This window comes from Python bivittatus, unplaced genomic scaffold, assembly GCF_059951505.1.
Source record: "Python bivittatus isolate LINGU-HERP-01145 unplaced genomic scaffold, Pbiv_v1 ctg000020_np1212, whole genome shotgun sequence".
Taxonomy (NCBI): domain Eukaryota; kingdom Metazoa; phylum Chordata; class Lepidosauria; order Squamata; family Pythonidae; genus Python; species Python bivittatus.
Genome location: NW_028277030.1, coordinates 48,996,011 through 49,021,565, shown reverse-complemented (window position 1 = coordinate 49,021,565; position 25,555 = coordinate 48,996,011). Strand labels below are relative to the sequence as shown.

Genomic DNA, 25,555 nt, shown 5'->3' with positions numbered 1-25,555 from the left:
CTTCAGTTAACAATGGTAACTGGGACCACAATTGCCATCACTAAGCAATAAAGTATGATGTCACATGACTGCACTGCTTAGTGATGGCAATTCTGGTACCCCAGTTGCTGTTAAGCTAATCACTGTTGTTAAGTGAGGATGTCACATGGTTGCCACTTGCAACCTGCTGCTGGCTTCCCCGCTGACTTTGCTTCTTGGAAGCTGGCAAAGGTGGTCGCAAATGGTGACCATGTGTCCATGGGACACTGTGGCGTATTCACGAGCCGGGTGCCGAGCGCCCGGATCACAATCGTGTGACTGCAGGGACACTCTGACAGCCAGAACTCTGAGGACCGGTCATAAGTACCACTCATTCAGTGCCGATGCAAGTTTGAACAGTCACTGAATAAGTGGTCATTAACAGAGGACTACCTGTATATATATTGGTTCATTCGAATCAGTCTGGACTCTTGGCATCTACATGGACAAGTCCCTGAAGTTTTCTTGGCAACTTTTTTAGAAGAGGTTTGCTACTGCCTTCTTCCTAGGGCTGAGAGGGAGTGACAAGTCCAAAGTCACCCAGCTTCTATTCCTGCACTTCTAACCATTACACCAAATTGGCTCTCATTCAGATTTTAGGATGCTCTAATTCATTCACTAAATGACACAATAAAACCATGCCCATTTCATAGATACAAATGTCTTTTTATTTGGTTGCCATAGTCTGGTTAGGGAAACAACATGTCATTTTTAAATGTAGAATTTTATGTCCAGTAATGTTTATTTTGTTTCTTAGAAAGAAAACAAAATATATATACAGAAACAGTTGATAAGTTCTTTAAAGAATTACAGGAGGTGCATTTAGAAGGCTTGCATCAATGTCTGAAGAAAAATAAATAAGGTTTACTTCCTTCAGTGAACTGTCATCTTTTTAATTATTTACTGAATAAATGTTTAATGAAGACCTTTGTGAATATCATAATCAATTTTAAGTAAACTTCCATATCTTTAGCATAAGTCTGTAAAGTTTTTAGCAGAGTTATTAATACCGTAACTATTCTAGGCACTTTTAAATTCAGTAATGGCTACTTACTATAGCATATTTAAGATGTCCTACCTTATTCATAATGAACCTTGTAGTTTTAATTTTTTATTTCTGGAGCCATAATTGTGAAGATCTTAAATATCTAATACCTCTCACTTTAACACTCTAACCCCTTTGTCTAACCCTGACATCAGAAACATGCAAATTTAGCTATTATTTAGACAAAAGAAAATAAATTATCTGGATTCTATAATTTATGTATTTATTTATACTTATATTCTGCTTTTCTTCCAGGATCTCAACACACTACACTAAACACAATACTCCTTCCTCTAATTTTATGCCTATAACTCTGAGGTAGGTTGAATGGAGAGATGGTGAACAGTCCAAAGTCATTCAGTAAATTTTCATAACTGATTGTGGACTTGAACATGATCGAGTGCTAACCACAATACTCCATTATATTAAACTGTAATGTGTGTTGCAGGAGTGTTGCATAAGATATGGTTCTGATCATTTTGGCTTACTGTGTGTGATCCATGGCACAATGGCTTATTCAACAACCCATGGTTAATTTTTATTATTGTTTAACATTGTATGTGAATCCTCCCTCCATGTTTATTATAGTGTAGTATTTATAACTGGGCAAGACATAAGGCTATCATGAGATTACATCATTTCATCTCTATGAAAATATTGTTAACATGTCACGCCATGCAAAAGATCCTCATGTAGATTGCTAAATGTAACTGCAGAATAGTGCACTGAATTCAATGCCATTCAGGAACAAAGGTCTGCCCTGGCATATGGCCAAATGCACATATACAAGTCATAAATTCCTTAAAATGTCACATATATCAGTAAATCTACTAGCATAATTTTATAAAACATGAATACATCATAGAAAGATACAACAAAATAAATATTTAGAATCAGAGTGCCATTGTATTTATTGCAAGTTTTGTAACTCCTTATTAAAATATTTCATTTTTGGTTTTTAAGAACCCAGACGGGCAGAAGTCTCTGGTGAATCACATTATTCGTAACAGCAGAAATCCACTTTTAAATCTGGTTCCTACAGTTTCACACATTATCTCAATGCTTCAAAGCAATGTTCATCAAAGCAGCAAAAGTCACTTTTTAGAAGTGGTACTCTTTAATAGTTTGTGCATTTTTTAATATAATATCTCTGATTTAAAATAGTTTTTTTCCTCTCTTTTAATAATTTTGCTTGTCTCCTTCCCCTTCCGCTTCCCCTTCTCCTCCTGGTGTTGCATTCCATTCCTGATAGGAACCCTGTTCCTGTACATTGTTATCTATTTGTGACATCTGAGATGCTTCTGTTGTGGCTGTTGGCCCCGATGATGTTCTTACTGAACCTAATTCGTCCTTATTTTTCCAAACTTTTGTCTGCCAGAAAGTTTTCACAGCAGCCCTATAATAAAAATCACACCCAAAAAATCACAGAGCAAATGTAACCCAATTTTAGATAGTTTAGATAAGCTATATTAACAAAGTTAGCAAAAGGGATCCCTTCCCATATTATAAGTACATTTCTTGTAATTCTTTAGCTTAGCACTATCACCCTATACAATATGTAGGCAATATAGGGCCCCAAGTCTTCTTTTTGCACTCTTCAGAAGCCATCTAGCCATGATTGTTAAAAACTGAGAGCACAATTTTTACCACTTTGAGATTGAGAACAAACAAAAACAGCAGTGTAAGCTCTAAAATAAGCATATCACCAGCGGGGGGAGGGGGGACGACCCAGTCGTGACCATGTATATGTTACTTAATTAATTTTACAGCATTCAGTCCCCCAAAATGTTTAACCAAGAAAATGTTTTACATAATCTTTCTCAATTCTAGCTGGAGATGCTAGGGACTGAATCTGACGCATACGGCATTCAAAAGCACGCTCAGTTACTGAGCCACGGATTTTCCTATTTAACTAAAAACAAACAAACCCAAACTCCCAACCCAACAATCTTTGCAGGGGTATCTAGATATACAGCAAATATATTATTTAATGTAACCTTGTTACATTAAAATGCTTTTCAGCTATTATTCATGTCACACTATGTAATTCTAATATTTGAATTTCTGACCTAATTCTCTCTTCTTTAATTTCCTTATATTCAATCTCTCCTTCATTTCACTCTTTATATGCTAATTTGCCTTGCGAGATTCCTTTTAATTTTCTCCCATTTCTGTATGCTTTCTGCCATGGAATTTTCTATGGTGGGCACACCTCTCCTCCTATCATTCCTCTTCCTAACTCACTGCCAAGCTACTTCCTCTCCTTTTTCAACAGTCACCTTAAAGTTCAGTAGTGTCATGCCTCTCCTGGATCTCTCTCGAGAAACCTCTTCTATGCTACTACAGGTTTCACCAGCTCTATCTGCATACTGAGGAAAGCTGCCCTTACAATGAAGTTACTTGAAGTAGCTGTTTTGAAGTTCTGGAGTATCATCTAGGTATATCATTAATTAAGGAAGGAACAAGTGTGTTTGTGTGCACATTTATGTGTGTATGCATGACTTCGTATATATGTACGCATGTGCAAGACTTTTCATCTCAATTAAAAGCATCTGGCAGTGTTAGAAATTTTGTTCTCTCTCTTAATTGCCAGAGAAGCAAGTCTGTGCTAGTGTTTTTGTTTCGTACTTGAACATACTGCAGATACCTTCTGGAGTTCACACATCATCCTAGCTCTATCCCGAATACAGCTTTGCTTCTGGAGAGAGGAGGGGCAATGTGAACATTAGTTGTTACTCAAGTGCAAAACCTAATGCAATTAAAATTTAGGTGTGCTCTACCTACCAATTAAGAGTGATGAAGATTATTGCAAAGATAACTCCAACGCAAACTATAACTCCAGTTATGAGGACAAACACCAATACAATATCCGTAGCTGGCTTCTTCAACCGCCTTGTTTCCAATTCTAAAGAAAAAGAAAATTCTCATTGCTGTGGTGCCTGTTATGAAAATGTGAAAATAAACTGCATGAAAATTAAACTAGGTGAAACAAATTTTCCACTCACTTTAAGGGCTAGATAGTATTTTATACTTATGAAAAGTGAAAAATGCAAAGAAAGGATTTTGCATACCTACACTATCTTAGATTACTTTAAACTGACTGAACAGTTCTAAATGTCATAGTAAAAAAGAAATTCAATTAAAGTTGTACAGTTTCTCTAATACAACAAGATGTACAAAGAAATATCTTTTAATAGGAAGGTCAATAATAAGATAGAGCTTTACCACAATCTTAGGCAAAACTGATCTTCAGATATTTTATATAGTTCTGCGTGCACAGTTGGAAAAAAAGCTGCATCACCCTGATAAGATTAAGGGTATAGCAACAGAAATAATTTAAAAGAACATGTGGGAAGCTAGAGAAGTAAATAGATACAATTGCTTACAGTAAGATTTCCATTAAAAAGCTGGCTTAAAGTACAATAACTCTTTGAAATGCTATATAGAACACTTTAATGAGTGTGAGGTTCAGGTGGGCTAAATAAATAAAATACTAACAGTTCAAAACAACAAACAAAATTTGAAGCAAAGTTGAATTTACAGTCATTACTATTGGAGTCATTCTTTCTATAATATAAAGAATGATTCTAGTAAGGAAAAAGCTAAAGTAAGAAAAACTGTGGAAAGTGCTGTACCCACAAGCTTGTACTAGATTTAGTACAAAACTAAATAACAACAAAGGAAATTTTCACATATTATTATCTATTCTTTTTAAAGTATGCTTTACTACACTGGGTGTCTTTATCTGAACATCTCTATTTATGGCATTTTTTGAGATGTTATTTTAAGCTGGTGATACACGATGACAGCTTAGCAGCACAGACTTGCCACAAGACTGAATTACTAGATGACATTAAAAAAATACTGAAAGTCCCCTATCCTCTAACCAAATTTCACTACATTTTAATGATTCTACTCAAACATCTCAAAGATCACGCCTGAAACTCAAAATAAGAAATTATAGTAGCATTAAAAACCAATTGTGTCTAGACTGGATATAAAACCTTTATTTGTGCTTTGTACTGTTATGTTTGAAGAGGAATTATAAGAGTGCTTGCTATTCACATTTCAAATACGAATTTAGTTCAGGTATGCAGAAGCTGTGCCTAGTGGATCAAATAAAGTCTGTGGGGGCTCACTAACTGACCCACTGGTTTTAAAACTAGGTGTTGTCCCTCTCTTAAAGCACCTTTTTTTCCCTAATCAGCAACTGATTACAGATGAGAGCTTCCTCTGCCCCTTATAATGATTAAGGTTAAAAAAATGCACAATGATTCATTTTCAGAAGTCATTGTAATCCATTTTGAACACTCATCCTCTCCATCTCTTTTACGTGTATATATGAGACAGTGTGTTAAATCAATGAGATATGTGTGTCAATGGAACAAATGTGTAAGGGAGAGAATGGTGTGTCATCAGGCTTTATGAATGAGTGCATACGTGCAGGCTTGCTGGGAAAGCACATGGGAAGCAGTTATGCCTACAGTTGATATTCCTGCCTGCTCCAGGCTATGGCTCTATGTTTTGCAAGCGTAGACAGACTTGCCTAGAATGAGTTTGGCCTTTGGGCCAAGAGTGGTTCACTACCCTTAGTTTAATTAATTTAATAAAGATCACCTCACTTGCTGTGTCTTTCTGTTGTTCGTGATCAATGAGTACTGGAAACTCTCAAATACTAACCAATCTACACTGTTCACCCCTAGACCCTCAACCCCCAGATTCTAAGCTTTCCTAACTTATGGCTTCCAGTCCTTCTTCAGGGTTACAAATATCATTTGAACGCCCCCCCCCCCAAGTTAGGTACTATTTTTGTCCTACTGCAAATGCATCCTTGTCTCTCACTTATTCTTCTCTCAAGTTTCTCCTTCTCAGCCTGTTGCTTGTTCTTCAGCCAGCACTAGCCACATTCCTGGGGACTGTCATCAAAGATCAACCTATGTTTTGTAACCCTGAAGCAGAACTATTGTATTCTTTTCTATGTAAGTCTAATATTGAACAAAGAATAACTGCAGTTGGTCAAACTACCTAAAAAGACTCTTTGCCAGTTAAAAATCTGATTTCTTTAATCTTAATTTTGGCTGAATAAATCTTAGGGCAGTTACAGATAATGGAATGTTATTATTTGAGTGATATTGCAAATACCTACAGGAAGACCACATTAATTAATCAAATTAATTCCCATTAATTTAAGCAGAAACTCTGCAAGTCACCATATTGCTATTATCTCCTTTGCAGATTGAAAATGCTTCATGATTTGGCCTGTAATGCAGCTATTAAAGATGCCCCAAACAAAACAAAAAAAAATGTTGGCAACATAAGATGCTACAAGTCTAGCATGTTTATATAATTAGGACCTTTCTCATTGAATACATCAAAATGTGTTGGAATTTCAAAAATCCCCACCTGGCTAGAAATTCTGGCAGTTGAATTCCAAATTAACATGGAGGACATTAGATTAGGAAGTTTTTCATATAAAGTATGAGAATAAAAGCTCAGATTCAAATTGGATAAGTCGTATTATTAGCAGCTGTATGGATGGCTTTTAAAATGTAAATTATAACTGCAAAAGCTTACTTTGGGCAGACAGCTAGAGGGGTTAGTTCTGCCCTTGTAGGCTGGATTCAGTGCTCTCCTGAAGCATGATGGGGGAAGCTTCCATTGGCTCAAATAACAGGTGTAGTCTTTCATTCAGCCATTCATTCATTCATTCATTCATTCATTCATTCATTCATTCATTCATTCATTCAATGGATTCAACCTATATATTACCCCCTAAGAATGTTAATCCAACTGGTAATTGCCTAAAAGGTGTTTCCTCTTTATCATGACAATTCTACCCATTAGTCTATGAATACCCACTCTCTAGACCCATAGCCACAATGCTTGCTAGAGCCACACAATTCTCAGATGGCACAGTAGGACTGTGTAATCATCTGGCTTCAAATAATCTAGTAGCTATTTAGAAACCAGTAAGAAGCCAGAATCTCTCTCTTGAGATAATCAGCAGTGCCACTGACTTGGTAATAAACATTTCTAATAGAAGCAAAATGCAAATAGAAAATTTGATTCCTAGTTTTTGCTTTAAAAAGGAAGGGATTCAGGGATGGCAACACATATATAGACAGACATTAATAATCATAGGTTTGATCCTATATTGTAGAAAAACTGTTCATTATACTCAATATGAGTTTTGTTTTAAATGATACAGGATCTGGCACAATCCTTCTGATTCAGAAGTTTTTAAACAATTTGGGAGGTAGGGTGGAATCAAGAAATCACCCGAATGTTCTTTTTAGAGGCAAAGAAGTTTGTAGAAAACTAAGCCATTTGAATTTATTCATCAGATTAATCAGTACTTCCAGCATTATGTATTAAAAATATCAAATAAAAATTAAAATATATTTAATTATTAGAAGGAGTCTCATCTTCTACTCATAAGTTCCATTTGCTTCATATATTATAAGGTGGTTACAAAGGTGGTAGGTTTTAGTGAATTTTTGCTATCATGGAGCTAGATGTCACCATGGCTTTTTCCATACATCCCTCTATGGCAAATGGATCATATATGATACATTTCTGTAAGTATAACTGTAATTTGTATGACTCTATTATAGTTTATTATGTCTGATACTGAAATCTATTAGATTGGTGGGTTTTATTTGTAAATGTAACATAAGGACAACTGGCTCTGTGTGCACAGGCAAAAATTATTTCTGGAACTAAACAAAGAAGTATTGTTTATGTCAATTTTTTTTAATATACACTTATCAAATATACAACATTATAATCAAATATTCTCCAAGCCAAAAAAAAAAAAATCAGGAAGTACAAACAGTATTTTAGTTTATTCTGATGTATACAGTAGATACAGAGGAATCTGGGAGACCAAGTTCAGGGTTTCATAGTGTCAGTCTGGGGCCTGAAGGAGTGGTGGTGGTGGGACTTCAAAGGCTGGGGTGATAGGGAAAGACAGGCTTTGATTCAAAGATGTGGAAACAGTATCAGTCATATTATAAATCAAGAAGGTAAGATAGTCCTCTTCAAGTTGAGCTCAATTCATGGTGACTTCATGGAGTGGTTTGTATAGTTTTCTTACAACAATACAGAAGTGCCTTCCCGAATGGTTTTTTGACTTCCCAGTCTAGCTCATAGCCTATAAATTTTCCTAGTGATTTCCATCAAAATACTAACCAAATATGATTCTACTTAAGATTTCTGAGATCTGCCACTGTCAGTGAAATGCTGCCGCCAAGCCAGGCAAATGAGCAAATCAGGATTATTTTCAATTTTGCTGCTAGTGGAGAGAGGGGTCGCTTTTGTTCGATCTTTGCTCTGTTCCAGTAATATAATAGCTTGAAAAGATATCTAGAATATTATTTTCAGGGTAAGATAAGTAGAATGCAACTCTCCTTTGCTACTTGTCAGAAGCTACCACAAGGGCAGAAAGGACCTGAATACTCCTATTTTCTCCCTAAACTACTAAATCCACCCCTGCAGAACGTATAGTTAAAAAGAATTCCAGTTAAGAATTGTTTAGATCCAATGTTTACTTGTATATGCAATGTAACAAAAAACTCCCTATTTAAGATGTTATGGAAAATGTTAAAGACTATCAGAACTTTCTCAAACTAGATCTTATCTAAAAGCTTACAGCAGCAGCATAGACCTGATCGTTCCTATCAAACAAACAAACAAAAAAATGAAGAGGCTTCAAGCTATGATTAGTTCAGGTATTATTAGTGGACTTTACCACATGAGGCTTGTACTGGTTTTTACTCAAAATACTCTGCCTGTGCAACAAAGTTCCAAAAAAGATTTTAGAAACTGTCACCTGATGGTAGACAAGTAACAAAGATAGCAGGGGTATTTCAAATGGATCTCCTTCAGAGCAGAGTGGTGGGCTAGTTAATACACTGTGTCCTCTTTCTCCTTCATGGTTCCGTGATTTTAAGTTTTCGTATTATCTTTTGCTGTGGTGCAAACTCTTGACTTTGTGGTCAGCTACAGCACTGCTTTGATAATCACAGTTTCAAGTCATGTGGGTCTTACATACCCAGTACAGGGTGATATGGAGCAACATTGTTCCTTTCCTGTAGGAAAAAAAACTTTTGAGGATTTGAGGACCTTGCATCTCTAGGGAAAGGAATCCTCTGTTGATATTAATCCAAAGGAGGGGGAAAAAACAGAAGATTTCCTTGAAAATGATGACCTGGGACAGCTGCCCTCTGTGGAAGGCAAAGGAAAATGTTTTGTTTCTCAGCAGAAAGCGCAGAACTGCTGAATACTCTGTTCTTTAGGCATTATCACTATCACTGAAACTCTTTTAGATCATTCCAGATAATGACAACTTGGTTAACGTGCCACATGTGCTTTACAGGGCAAAGTATTGCAATGCAACAGCCTTTGCCTGCAAAGGAAATGAACTGAATTAATGAAAACTGAGTGCAGAATTGCTTCAGCACAGCCAACTGTGCCATGTTCATGTGGGAGATGCTGCCATTTCTGAAAACTGGCCAGCTGCCACCTCCACCTCCTCCCGTTGTTGCCAACACACTCACTCACATGGGTGGCAGAACAAGGAACACACTCTAGATCTCGTCTGGCTCTCTCCTCACATGGCAAGATAAGAAGAATCATCCCTTTCACTTACACACACTACCTCCCCCGCAGAACTATTATCAGAAAACATGAATAAACTGCCTTATGTCACTGGTTTTGTCAAAAGCAAGTTACAAACCAAAATAGGCTGGAGTATGAAATAGAGCAGCAGTACAGGAACAAGGCCATATACCAAACTCATTTATTAATGAGATGATGGAAAAGAGTTAAAAATAGAAGGGATTTTTAGTTTATTTCTACTAGGTATAAGCACCACCTGTTAGTATAGAGTAGGGGTGGGCAACATGTAGATCAGGATCTACTGGTGGATCTCAGGTAATTTGTGGTGTATCAGCACAGACTTTTTAAAAAATTCCCATTTATTAGCAATAATGATGATTTTTTTATCCTTATTTTTGGGAGGGAGGTGGAGTACTTAGGAGTGAACTTTTATGAGGAGCGGCTATACCTTTGGTATATTCTGATATGCAAAGCAATTTCCTGGACCGTAATTATAAATGTTTGTGTTTTGCATCAGAATCCAGTTGCTGGAACTCATGTTTAATAAAAACAAAAACAAATTCGCAAGTCTGAAATCTGTCAGCTTCTGAGCCAGTACGTTATTAGAAATTAAAGTCACTTTAATTATGAATGCAAACAACCAAAGACTGCTACACAGAAAACCAATCTTGTCCAAAATGCTCCCTATGGGTGCTTTTGGGCTATACCAATCTTACCCTTACATCTACCTGGAAACTGAAGGAAAATTGCTCATAATAATTGCTGTGCCATTCACACTTGCCTCCACTGAGCTCCCTATTGCCCTCAAATCAATAATGAAAACTTCTGAATTGCACATTACGAGCAAGAAAATGGATGTATTGTTTATATTATTCCAACTATCCAAAGAATGTCATGGTTCTATTCTTGCTTTCACCTCTAGTTTTTAATGTGTGCAAATAAAAGACAACTGCATGGCTACTTTCTTCATACTAAGAGGCGGCTTTATTTACAGGGTGAGCAATTGTGTCCAAATTGAGTTTCCAGCTGATGGCATTAAATTGGGGCTCTAATGGCAGGAAAACTACTGCTAACAGCAGCAAAACAGAACCTATAAAAGGATGGGGGAGAGCTGGTTAATAAGAATTTTTTTTCTTCCCCCACCAACTCATTTAAAAAAAAATGTTCTCAGGATCCTTTGAGAAAACTGTAAACTAAAAATATCTTGTAACTGTTTTTTGTGTTCTGTTTACAACTGTTTGACAATAAGGCTGGCTGGTGGGGGATGAATCAACTGCAATATCATGAGATATAAGTGCTGCAAAATTATTATAATAGCCTTGCAGGAATCTATCAAAAATTGTGATATGTATACAAAGCTCACCAGATGCCTCAGATCCTCAAGTATCCATGAAGAGCCAAAAGCTCAGAAAAAAATGCCCTTTAAAGCTGATCATATATGTATATCTTAATTATCAGAAAAAAAATGAACATTTTGTCTCAAATAATTACCTGCGAGGGACAGAGGGAAAAGCTAATCATACATCTCTATTGCCAAGAACAGAAGAAGATGCAAATGCTTGGGTGGGAAGTGTAGAGTGACTGCCTTTGCTCTTCTCATTGCTGTCTACAGGTAGAGGATGAGTGTTTGCAATGGGGACCTCCCTTATTCATGAAAACTCTCTCCATAAATTATGGTCCTCAACTGATCCTGCCAATGCATTCCCTTAACCACTGCACTTGAATTCAAATATGTCACACCCAACTGGTCTATCTGCACCTCCTCTCCGCAATCTTTTTGAACCATTTTGCACAGGCCACTGTTCAGATAAACCAAAACCCAGAATCCTACCAATGCTTTCCCTTAACTACTGCACTTGATTTCAGATTATGTCACACCCAACTGGTTCATCTGCGCCTCCTCTCTGCAATATCCCAGTGCCTTCCTTTCCCTTATCCCCCACTGGTTTCATTGCTGGCTATGCCTTTTCCTGTTTCTCATCCTAAAATACCTCTGCCAGAGACACATGTTTGCACAGACTAAACATACATGATTTAGATCTATACCTGGACAGAGCATACATGTTTCAGTCCAGACATGGACCAGCCAAAACATGCATAATGGTCTGCACACGTAACATTTTGTAGTTTCAAAGAAAGATTGCTTCCCTATTTTTCATTCCATCTTACAGGGAAACATCTTGGCTAAACAAATCCATCCCCAGCATAACAGCAGTCTGTGCATACTCCCTTGGAAAAGCCAGTGAACCCAGTGGGACTTACTACAGAAGCGTGTACAGGTTTATGATAGCTGAAATCAGATTTCTGCAATCTTTATCTTCCTAAGTGTGTGTACGTGTGAGTACATGTGAGTGGTTTATATAAGAAAGAATAGGCTGAGTGTGTATGTACTGTATATACTGTGCAGGTGAGAATCAATTTTACAAATGAGGTGCTTTAATCAACAGATAATTATAATCAGTAATCATTAACATTATTTTAATTTTTTTATCTTGCCCTTATAATTTTGAAGTATTTCTTGTGGTCAGTCCATATATATTAATACTTATTGAGAGTTAGCATCTCCCTTGATAAGGTAAGGAAGCTCAGCAGTATAAAGGTTTTTGTATGTGTTTAAAAACTTTTTTTCTTTTTAATCTTTCTTTTTTGAGAACTCTGCCTTAAATTTGGTGTCTTCCTTTGGATAAATAGTAATACTCTCTACTGTTCCTTACAATTCACACAATTTACACAAAAATAGAAACATAATCCAGACTTACTGAGTTAACTTATTAGTACAAATAGCTATGTAGTGGCAGTGGTGAGGCTGCAGGGGGAAAACATGAACTTCCTCTGCCAAAACCCAATGCCTCTACACACCCACACTCTGCCGCCTCCTCTGGTTTAACAGCTTGGTTATCGCTGCTGCCATGCCTATCTTCCAGGGAGATCCTTTTATCTGATGTCCTCCCCCCAACCTCCATATGTGAGATAGGATGTCCATAGACTATGTGCCTTACTGGCAAGTAAAAGGAGAAAAAAAGATGATAAAAATTAAATGAATTCTGCAGTGCCACCTTCCTGACAAGAGAATCAGTCCCCACTATTTTGGGAGAGCCATCTCACAAGGTATAAAAAGAATCAAACTTTATTACTTTTAAAAGAAAAAGGTAAAAATCCCTTTTCCTCTTTAAGTAGTCACAAATAAAAAAGGCAGATAAAAATATAGAGATGTTCAATTTTGTGGGAGATCAAAGCTACCAGGAAGGAGGGGCGACATTCCAGCAGGGCAAAAGGCAACACAGTCCGCAGGGGGAGTTTGGGAAAAGTAAGAGATTCAGGATAGCCGCTCCCTAGAATCTCACAGGGTATATCCACTAGTTGGTGTAGTATAGATTTAGTTTGGCAAGATTCTGTCTATAAGGTGTAAGCAAATAAAGGAACTGTACTCGACTGAACTGTTTCATCGTTGTTCTTGGGCTGGGCCTGACAAATTTAACCTTGTTTCCCTCTCCTACTTTTCATCAACATATACTTGAGAATTCATGATACATTATTTCAATGAACAAGTTTTTATATTTTATGTCTCAATTCTTTAGAATATACCTAGGGTATGTGTAGAAGGAAGGGAAGCAAGATTCCTACTGCAGAAGTCAATTCAATATAACATTGGATTTACCCAATATTAAAAACAATACAATACCATTTTCATAGTCACAGTGAAATCACACAGCTGAAAATATATCAAGCAAGCAATAGCACACTCATATGTATTAAATGAAATAGTGTCTCAGAAACAAACATTATTCTTTTGAGTTCTATTTTACTGTTATCAAGGTGGTTTCTTACTTTACAAATTTCAATTATAAGTAGGATGGGTAAATGCAAAGCAAAATCAAACTCTCAAGCTTTTATAGAGGTGTAGGAGATTACAGTAATAAAATGCCCTCTTCTATACAATATTTAGAGGCATTCTTTTGTACTTACTATCCTACTTCTAGATGTGTTCTCATTGTGGTCTATACATACATGTCTTCTTTACAAAGAGACATAATATAAATTCTTTCCATGTTTTTTTTTCATGACAGTTTTTCAAGAGCTTTCCTGAGAAAACTACCTAGCCTACCAACATGAATAAGTCTTAACTACAATAGAAAAGAGAACAGCATTATTCAAAAGAAGGGGGCATTTTTTTCATGTTGACTGGAGGTTTCTTTTGAAGCCTTGGAATTATTATCTACTCTGGGTGCAAAATTCAAGGTAACAGCTACAGATAGTGCATCAATAAAATTCTCCTCTGTAGCACCTCAAGATCATTATAAAGGGCCTGAGAACTGAACAAGGTGGCACCAGCTGCTTCTGTTAAACTGCCTGATCTTGGCCTTTTGAAATGCTGCAGATAAAATCTAGATTAAAATTGTATAATAACAAATTGAGGATTTCTTAAATTTCGCATAAATATATTGCAGAACATGCGCTGCTGCCATAAAAATATTGTTTTCAATGGGAATAACCAATCAAGCACTGCTGTTAAGCATTTTTCCATTAATTTCAATTATGGCTACCATATCTGGGCTACAGAACTCCAGATGACCACTAGATGGCAGCAAAGAAACACAGAAAATCCTAATTCTTTTGTGCCATCCAATCCAGAAATTCCTATTTTAATATAATTTCATATAACTAGTCTCTCATATATAAAAATGCCCTATATTATTCAGCAAATTTGGCATGTTCCCATCAATTAAGCAATGCCACCTGATAGGAATTGGATGTCCCCACAGATCTGTATGGACCCCACCCTGATCTATTTTTTAGATAATCCCTTAAGACTTGGCTCTTTTCCCAAGCCTTTGTCTAAAGTCAATGGGGTACCCTTTATGGGTTATCTGATCTATAAGATAATAGTTGTTTTCTCCAGACATCCTTTTGGATTATTGTACTGTGTGGATTGTTATTTTAAGTCTTCTATATTGCATGCTGCCCAGAGTTTGGGCACCTTATACATTTAATTAAAAATAAACCAATTAAGAAATGTGTGGTTCTTCTCATATTCATTTAAGAGAAGCACTGATTAAACAGTTATGAATTTCATGAACTTACCAGCTGTGGTGTACACCGTATATTTTACAGATGCAATCAATTCATCATTTTCTATGGTATCACACTCAAATGCAACGGGGTGAGTATCTCTGTGTACTTCCAAAATAGCTGAATCATTAGGAATAATGAGTGATTGCTATCAATTCAAGGGTGATAAAAAACAAGATTTGTTTATTTCATAATTAGGAATTCACTACATCAAAATCGTGTGACAATTTTGGAGCTTTTCCCCCAGTGGTCCCTTATAATATCCAAAATAAGAATGTTTTGAAGTCTCCAGCCACATTTTCTTTTTAGTTCACAAAAGAGGATCTTATGCTCCTATAAATGTTGCTAAACTACAACACCGAGCACCCTTCACAATTTGCCACAGTGGCAGAGGCTGCAGGGAATTGTTTCGGAGCATGTGGAGAGTCAAAAATCCTTCACCCATGTGTTATTTATCTTAAATACATAAATCTGGGTTGCAAACTATCCATACAAAAACAACATTAAAAAACCGTAACAAATTAAAATAATCCAGTGCAAGAAAAGATAATTGAGATACCACATAACAATCCCATAAAAACAAAAGCACTTATATTGGGCTTCCCTCACATCCTGGCCCTAACATATGGAGAGAAACCCAGGTTTTAATCATGTTCTAGAAGGTTAAGAGGGTGTTAATGGCTATGCAGTGCAGGATGAACTATCATTTTATAACTCTTACTGATTCTCTTTTACACCATATATTCCAGACAAACGAATTTAAAGGAAAGACTGAGTATCAAAATTATAACCATTATTTAAATAAATAAGGAAAAGTGGAGATGAGGGGACAAATTATTATAAAAATCTAGCTAACAGCAATGGCTACTTTATAGTTTATCATTAAGTTTCTTTCCATATTCTGCTAATGTCTCTGTTTTGAACAGCTTAACCCTAAATAAAATATTAAAAAGGCAGAATTTCTCTGGCCTTGGCATGGAGGAAAAAACATGGTTGAGCTTGGAGATGGATTTAGTGAGAGATTTGTTGCAAATAAAAAGGTTTCTTTCCCCAGGGAAATATAATGAAGGATGATACAAGCAGTAGAGATAGTGTCTTATTTAGATCAGAAGGGAGTAAAGGAAACCATCACTTTTTAAATGACTTTTGAATATATATTTCATATTATTTTTGAATTTTGCCATTCAGGTTACATCCTTTTCTCTGATTTTAGGTTTAAGGTAAAAGAAGCATTAATTCTAGAACTACCTAACTGAATTGTTAAATTAAAGACAACCATACATGGTATGTAGGAAATAGGAAATCATTTGCAAAATCATGTAATAAATTCACAAGACACAAACATATAGTATAAAACAAAATTACTTACTTGGTCTGGAATCAACATTTTCCAAACGTATTGAAACCGATTTTCTGGAGGTACAAATATACAAGGTATCTTCACACTAACAAGACTTTCAGAAATAGGTTTGCCCCCTGCAAGAACACAACTATAATAATCACTTTATGCCAGTATAAAGTAAAATATTATACTATGTAGCATATTAATGAGTCTTGGAAACTAAGCAGGGTTGAGCTTGATTAGTACGTGGAGGGGAGACCACCAGAGCTGTAGACTAGACTGAGGAACTGAAAAAAGCGTTCTAGGAGATGACAATGGTGAACCACTTCCATATTGTTGACAAGAGAATTGCATGGACACATCCATGTAATCGCCAGAGATTGAGCTCAACTCGAGGTTGTACTCTCCTTTTTTTATTCCAACCACCTAAAGCTCTGGAAATTGTAATTAAAATTAGAATAATTATAAATAGCAGGGAGCTGAGCTTATTTTTAACATTGTTTAAAAGTATCTCCAACCTAAAGCATCAGACACCACATCCAGATGCAATTTAAGTTGCTGTTTGTCATCTATAAAGCTCTTCTGGGGCTTCACACTGGTTGTTTCTTTCCATCCTGTAAGACCTGGCAGATTTGGTTCACTTCAGGTCCTATCATGTTGTAGGACCTCAGAGAAAGGGCTTTTCTGAAGCTGTGCCTTCTCTCTGGAACACCATTCCCCCTGAAGTTGATACAAGGTTGAGCTTGTTGGAGACATGGCCCTTTTCAGCAGGTTCTAGAGGAGGATAGCTTATGATTTGGCTTCCTGATGTGTATTCTGCATTGTTTTTGTTAACTAGTTGTGCTATTCTCCCCACTGTGGACATTCAGTAATTCTATTATCATTTGTTATTACTTTTTTTTTTCTTTTGGAATGCTGTTTTAGTCTTAACCCTTACATTGTAAGCTGCCTAGAGTTGTGACTGTGATTTATGTGACCTATAAGTTTGAGTAAATAAATAACCTCATAATGAATGCATGCTGTTATGGAAGGGAGCCACGAAATTCTTATAGGCTAACTAGAATTTATCATTGCATCATGACTTACATCCACAATCTGCTGGTCCTCTGCATTCTTCAACACGAACAATACACTTTGTTTCACCTCCAGGACATCCATTGGTTAATATAACTTCTCGAATGCCAATACCTTTGATCAAAAATTTTAAAAATAATGTATGTATATGTGTGAGATAGATAGATAGATCCCTAACCCATATTTTAATTTCCTCTCTTTAGATATTCCATCATTTAAAATAAAAGGTGCAGAAAAATCTAAAGGCCTTCGGGGAAAAAAAAAACTTTTTATACGTAAAATGTTGCTTAGGACGATCTCCTAAATAGTGCCCCATCATCTCACAATGCAAAAATGTTCTCTTTTTAGTTGAATTTGATATGCACTTTCAATTTATACACTACTGAAACAAACAAGTTAATTAAATTTAAATATCAACATTAGCTTGCAGCCTTCATGAACCTGGCCTTTCAAAGCATCCACCATCTGGTGCCTGAAGCATTTTTGCTCTGATGAGCTCATTCCAATCAGGTACCGAGCATTCTTAATATTTATTGATACCAACAGAAAATCAGAATAGTGAACACCTTATGGGATCTAGGAGTTCCAGGAAGGAGATGCAAGTTAAGGGTGTTTCAGATGACACATTCATCTCAACCTCTAAGCAACTCTTGTAAGATAAATGTTATATGTATTATTCACTGGTAACATGTGCATCCATATATACTGTATTTTTAATCCCCTCCCCCCAAAAAACCAACACATTCACTGCAAGACTACACCATAAGATATGGTGTGCTCAGGAATAGCATGAACTTCTATTAGAAGCACTTGATTCAAAATGTTCCTTTCAATAGGTTATATATTTTATAGGGTTTTTTAATTAATATGTTCATCTTCGGTATTTTAAATAATGGCAATAATGGAATGCATGATCTGTACTTATGGTGGTTTTCATAGACGGGCAAAACTTTTGCCATCAACTATTCAAATTTACAATCTCCAGAGTAAGAGGTTAACTTTAATCAAATGTTTATGGACATGTTTGATTTTGTGTAATACAGTAGTATTGCCAGAGTCAATGGTATGTTGGTAAATGTTCAATCACCAGCTCTCCCCTCCTGCCCCCATTTTTCCCAATCAACACCTCCAGGCCTCACTGACACTGATGGCTCCATTGCCACCACTGTGCTATGAGCTGCCAAACAGCTGACTGCCGTGCCAGCCATAGTGGCTCAGCTCTGCTCTCAACCAGCTTGCAAAACTCCAGAAAATGTAACGATTGGCAAGCCATTATTAACTCCAGCACACCGTTGGCCACAGTACAGTATAATAATGACATCCACCACTTTGCTATTTTATATTCAGAGTGCAGAAGTGAGGCAGAAGGACAAAAACTCCTACTGCTGAATGCTTAAGAGTATAGGCAAGTGAGCAACTTTTTGGATCTCTACCTGCATTCAGCCAAATTAGAAGAGCAAAGGAAAGGAATTTGAGAGTAAAGGGGAATACTCCTAACCAATCAAGGGTACTCGGCACATCTAGCTGGCCAATGGGCAAAGTCTGAATATCCAAATGTTCTCTATTGATCTGACAAAATACAGTTTTAGTAAGTGGAGCAACAGCTATTTTTATCTTATCAACCTCAATGGAATCCTGGAAATAATTTATATAAGGAGGGTTGGGACTTTACATATCATCACAATAACTCTCCAAAATCTGAACAAAACAGGACCAAATTTGGTGTGGGAGGAGAAGGTCAAGAGGCACTGGTGCCTTAAACCTTGCAGAATTTTAACAGCCCAATTTTTCCTCTTAAAAACCCCAACCTCTCCCCCAAAACCAAGCCTACTTTTAAAATGTGGCCATGAACATGCTATGCAAAGTCCAGCAGTCCAAACGAATGAGTAACCCTACAGCCATCACTGCATCTGATGCAACTGGGCACAAGCCACTACTGCTTATTACACCATTTTAGATTATTTTCACCTATCTTCTTTACTCAGGAATAAGTCTCAAGGAATTCAAGAGCACATATTTCCTAGTGAATGTGCAGAGGGTTCCAGCCAACAGCAAAGAGATATTCATATATGCAATTCAAATCAGATAAAGAGTCCCAAATTTAAATTGTCAATATTTCACTTAGCAATGCCATGTTATTTTTTAAAAATGTAAAGATATTAAACACAAATGCTATGTTACTTTGCTTTTTTTCCCCCTCTCTCTTTTATGCCAAACACTGCATTCCCTGCTCATGACATATAATGCGAGGGAGGAGAGAATATCATGTTTAGTTGCAGTAAACTATTGAATAGATTATCATCTATTATAGAGACATTTGTTTATTGAACAGTAGGGTTTTTTTTTAAAGAAATATTTTGTTGACCTAGAAATAAACAGAATAAAAGTTACTGGAATACTGAATTATATCCTAGGAATACCAAAAAATAACTTGGGATATTTTGGGATATAAAAATATTTTGCATTTTTAAATCTATTGAACACAACCTGATGGATACTTAATATTTCTTGGATTACATGTAAGTCATAAAACATTACTTCAGGTGACAGAGGGAAGCAGCAACATTTACTGAAACTGTCACAAAATAAAGATTCTACAACATGGCTGAATATGGCTCAACTCAAAAATGCAAAAACTAGAAATGTAAATGGTTAAGAATCGACACTTTTATTGAAAATATTTTATTTGTTTTGCAGGCCTGCGGAATATTTTTAATACACATAGAGTGTAACAAAAACTTATGATGACAAAGATAGTAGGGGAAATAGGTGGGGAAAGCAGTAGTTATACCAGGAAGATAACAAAGAATTCTTCTAGTCCTGAGAAAGTATAGGTGGGCGTGGGAGAGATATAGTGTCCTTCTCATGGCACCACTCTTCCTAAGACCTTTCTAGACAACCAGCTCACTCTTGTATCCAGTCCTAGCTCTTGTGTTATCATCATCCAAATTATAATTCAATGTCTATAACTTTCAAGGTTATTCTGACATTCATACTGCTAAATTCCATATACTTCAGTAATCAGGCTGTCAGGGTGCTTGCTAACTATGCAATCAATTATTATCCATGTTGCTGCCCCATCCTCTGTTCTCCTCCCCACTGCATCAGAACATGCATGGATTCTGATAAAAAAAAACAAACGTAACTTTCATTCACCTAGCCCAGAAAGAACGACCAAAGTATTTGCTACTGGTTTTACACTCCCATACCATATAACGTATCTATCTGTCCACAATAAACACAAGCCCTGTGGAAACTAGCCAAGTGACCGGATGATTTCTAAGTGCAAATAGCAGCATTCAGAAGCCAGCTGAAGAAAATATAATCAAATGAGAACATAGATTTTAAACAGAACCCTTTGGATCATACCCAGGTATTTCACAACTGATTCCTGAAGATCAATGAGAGGAGAGAGAAGAAATTGAGAGAAGAAATAGTTTGTAAGTGGATGAAAATGAAATAGCAAGAACTTCTGGAAATAGGTAGCAACTTGAAAAGAACAGGGAAAGCTCTTCCACAAAAGACAATTTCTAGGAAGGGACAAGGGTCTTTTGCAACACGGGGAGAAACACAGGGGGAAAAAAAAACATACCAGGTTACTTACTTGGTAGTCCTGGCATACAGAACTATATACCAAGACACCACATATTAATTTGACTATAGAGTCTCTTGAGAGCCTGTTTGGCATAGTGGTTAAGTCACCAGGCTAGAAACCAGGAGACTGGGAGTTCTAGTCCTGCCTTAAGCACAAAGCCATGTGGGGGACTTTGGGCCAGTCACTGTCTTTCAGCCGTAGGAAGGAGGCAATAGCAAACCACCTCTGAAAAACCTTGCCAAGAAAACTGCAGGGAATTGTCCAGGCATGAGTGCGTGCTTGAAATAATCTTACTTATCACATTTTAATCATGCCTTTTCACTGGAATCCCACCCAGCATATATAGTCTCTCATCACTTTATCCCTACAACAAGTCCACGTGGCAGGCTGGATTGAGAGAGAGGAAGAAGTTTTCTAGATGGGTAATTCTTTTACCAGAACTTGTGTCATGAATAAAGGAAACAAATATAAACCACTAAATGAGTAAAATTTAAACATCTGTAAAGACTTATTTCAGATCTCAAACCCCTTTATGCATATAAATCTTGAAGTTGGCTACTTTTTCTGCTTTTATTCTCTAGGCACTGAATGTTTTTATTTCCATATTCATGAAATTAAACTATTTTGAGAAATGCAGTATGATTTTATTTATTTGTAGATTTATGTCCTCCCTTCCCTCTAACACAGTGATTCTTAAACTGTTTCACCCAACCACCCATTTTCCCAGTCTCAAGTAATATAATTACCCTGATAAAAAACCCCAAAATCTGTTGTTTTACACAAGTGACTCAGCAGCCACACTCTCAAACTGGATCCTTGACTCACAAACAAGCAGGTACCAACTGCTCTTTTACCCCCAGGATATGCCCAAGGTACCCCCTTGGGGTAATCACCCCCGGTTTAAGAACCACTGCTCTAACAGCTCAAGACAGCTTCCTGAGGAATCTCACTTCATTTAGTCCCACCACAGGCCCACCCCACCTATGAAGGATGGGCTCCAAGTCACCCGCTAAGTTTCTATGGCTAAGAGTAAACTTGAACTTGTCAAACAGCAATATCCCACACTTTGCAAAACTATTTGACAGTTTTACCAATCTTAAAGAAAACTAAGAACATATTAATTTAATTAACATAATAAATTAAACTGAAAAAACAGCAATTAGCATTGCCAAAAAGATTAAGACAGACCAAAGGCCAAAAAATCATTTAAATGTAAACCAACCTTTAACTAAAGAATTAAAACAATTCAAATATATTCTCTTATTTGTTGTTTAAACAGCTACGTTAGATAAACCACAATTATAACACAAAGTAGAAAATTAATCAGGAATTAATTATACAGCAGAGAAAATTAAGCCAAATCCTGGAAAATCATCTGGATGTAGGCAGTAAAAGGAGTTTTACTGGCAATATAAAGGCAATATAAAGCTAGGAACATAGAAAAAATCAATTCTCTCCTAAATAAAACATGACCCAGATAAAGATTATTGGTTGGGCTGGGGGCGGGGAGACTAATGATAGAGGATGAGTTGTAGAGAGAGTTACTGCTGGTAATCCTTTTATTATAGCTACTGAAAATTTTAAAACACACACACATAAGAATGACTTAAATATTAGTAACATTTACTAACAAGAAATGCTGCATGGATAGAGGAAGGGACTTAATATTTCCTGTATCACTGCAGAAGTCCAACAACATTTTCTAAACAAGCCAGGTTTTCCTTTTAATCAACTACCTGAGAAATAAACTCACTAGAAGAATTGCAAACACCTATCTTATTTGCTCTTCTCTGCATGAAACCAGACATCTGTTACAAGACAATGGGTGCTCTACTTCTAAACGCCCTCCACTCCTTTCTGAGGCCTGAACCACCCTTAGCACAACTAATAAATTGTACGAAGTGCTGAATAGGCTACAGCAGAGAAGCGATTTGTGCTAATAGAGCTGGCAACATTGTAAGTGGGAAAACATCTGTGGGAATACATCTGTGAGATGATGCATCAGAAGGTCTTTCAGCTTCTGAACATCTCACAGATGTTCACAAATAGAGGGAAATTGTTACTTGGTGAAAGCAGCTCATAGCCAATAAAGGAAAGGAACTGGCTTTTTAAAAGGAGCTTACAGGCTGTGAAATTAACAGATCTAACCTAAATTTGTAATGACAATCAACTGGATTGTTTTTGTTAATTATAGTTAATAACTGAAAATCGCTAGGAGGTAAGGAAGGAGGTACAACTTAAAACAATAAAAAAACTATTGTTAGCATGTTGTTTATACACATATATGCAAATACATATATATCACCAAACTATATTATTGCCTTATCCATTTGCTTTTTTACTTACCACATGTAACGGTGCATTCTCCAAATTCTACTTCCTTAGGTTCTGTCAAATTTTCACCTGCAAAAGGATAAATTACCACAAGCTGATAAGATGTGGCTGTTTAATTAAAGTAAAATGTATCTCCTAAATTCTTCTCTAGTGCATTTCACTTGAAATGATACAGTTCCTCCATCCACTGAATAATGTGAAAAAAACTGGACTCTGCCTCAATTTATTTACCCAAGCGTAACTAGCATGAATATTCTTTAATTATTTAAATTTCAAAATATTACCTCTTTAAATATCAAACTGCTTTTAAGAAATAGAATGTACATCCTTACATGTGATTTAATTTTAAGAACCCAGCATTGCATTTATTCCATACAGCCATGTATTTTTAAACGATTAAGGATATGATGAGAACAAATGTTAACACAACAGGACCAGATATTAATATATACACAGATTTTTTTTCCCAGCCGTTCTGTGTTCCGTAGGGTCCAGCCGTCCCCCTCCTAAAGTAAGATGCAAACGTGCTCCTCAGCAGCCCGCTTTTTTTGGGCTCCTCCCTTCCTTTTCAGGCAACCTCAGATAGGTTTGGCCTTGATAAGCCGCGCTTTCCCTTTGCGCCGCCTCGAGTCCCTCACCCGAGTCCACGAGCTTCACAATGGGCTCTGCTAAAGCTGCTTCTAGAGACAACGTGTCATTAAAGGCGATTTCGCGGTCTTCGGCCAGTAGGTTCAGGAACAAGCTCAGTAAGAAGGCGAGTGTCCACGCGCCTCCGGCCTTGCGGAACCCCATTTTTTGCAGCGCCTTGACTGCGCCGAGCCTGCGCGGAGCTGATCCGAGTGGGAGCCGCGCTCGCGGCAACCATTCAGGCGTCACAATGCGACCTGCTCAGAATTCGAAGGGAGGCTCCCGGCGGGAAGAAAAATAGCACATTTTTTTTTTTTGAGGCTCTCTCCCCTTGTTGGAAGACGGGTCTAATGACGCGAGCATCCTTTCTGCCCCAGGGGTCTTCTCCCGCCTCTGCCGCTTCCATGATTCCCAGAGACCTTATAAGTACTGTAGTCTCTACAGAAAAAAATTCGCATTATTCCGCTGCGCAAAACCACGTTGAAGCTGCCCGAATCAGCGTAGGTTTCTTACGTTTTAATTCCTTGGACGGAGCTTTCTAAAAACGGCCAGGATTGTGCCTAAACAGACATCATCCTGTTTATCCTATTCGTTCTTTAACCTATTTGGTGTTTTCATGCACCAGATCTCTTATCCTCCCTTGCATGGATATTCATATGCTGGGATGGTTAGACACCTGTTGTCTCTAAACTATCCCAGAAGGCCTCGTGTGGTTTAAAGTGACAGTTTGTCACATCCCAGTGTCCTGCACTTGCGCCAAAACATCCTTTGAGGTCTGTTTCGTGGGTCGTTTGTCCCTGATCTGCTTTCTGGACAAATGTAAATTCATACCCCATTGGTTCTTTTGCCCCAGCCTTTTATTCAAGAGTTACAGATTGCTTGATTCCTGTTGCTGCAAAGAACTTTTCAAACTTAAGCTTTAAGCTTTGTTTAATAAATCAGCATGTTGCAGTGGTTAGCACCTTGCTCTCAGCTTCTCCTTCCTGTGCTTTAAATACCTAATCAGTCTTTGAGCTGGACCTCTATTATAGCTCTTGTGAGGGTTCTTTAAACTTTTACATTACAACCAGTACCATAACATGGACTGGTGTCTGCATCACAGCTACAGCTATTAATTTTATGTTGTCAATAATATTTGAATGAAGAGCTTACCCAATGAAACTGAATGTTGTCCTTTGACAGTGCTATATGTTCAGATATCCTTAGAGCAGGAGATAGGCAAAAATAGTTCTGTGCTCAGTTAATATTAGCTATTCTGAATGCTTAGGCTGAAGCCATAGCAAGATTATAATAAATCAGCTATCTGGCAAATATTAGGGTGTTCCATGAATGTGGTCAGATCTCAAATCCTGGTCAGAAGAAGACTGAATCTGTAGTTACGCAAGGCAAGCTGCAATTTTTACAAAACAACCTAAAAGAGTTGAGAAGCTTTGTGAATCAGTGGTCTTTGATGCCTGTTCATGCAGAAAGGCATGCCAGGCGAGGTATCTACCAAAAGGGTTACTGTACATTGTTTCAGTTTTTCCACAGAAAGGTATAATGGGGAGAAATGCGAAGTGACTAATATATTTTATTTGTATGAGGGTTTCAATCTTTATTTTGAATGAACCATCTCCTATAACAAATAGAACATAAACAGATGGATGCTGACTGCTAATTGCACTGCACTGGATCATAGAAAATCATTTCAAGATTTTAGGAACTATCCCCAAATCAAAATACTTGCTTCAGAAGTTATCTTCTCAGCTATGCCATTTAGACAGCAGTAAAGCTCCACTGTGTACTCTCTGAATAGCTTATTTCATAAAATTCTTTATTGTTTTCATACATC

The 25,555-nt window shown here is 37.0% G+C and overlaps 1 protein-coding gene across 1 annotated transcript; it reads right to left on the bottom strand.

Annotated features, from left to right (window-relative positions):
• Positions 1 to 694: 694 nt before the first annotated feature.
• SPACA1 (sperm acrosome associated 1) lies at positions 695 to 24,015 on the bottom strand. The gene is made up of 7 exons (XM_007438025.3): positions 23,736 to 24,015; positions 23,110 to 23,166; positions 17,181 to 17,282; positions 16,122 to 16,228; positions 14,765 to 14,900; positions 3,848 to 3,968; positions 695 to 2,459 (listed from the first exon to the last, which is right to left on the bottom strand). The coding sequence occupies exons 1-7, from the start codon at positions 23,887 to 23,889 to the stop codon at positions 2,243 to 2,245; spliced, it is 894 nt and encodes a 297-aa protein (XP_007438087.3). The 5' UTR covers positions 23,890 to 24,015; the 3' UTR covers positions 695 to 2,242.
• Between the last annotated feature and the right edge of the window lie 1,540 nt (positions 24,016 to 25,555).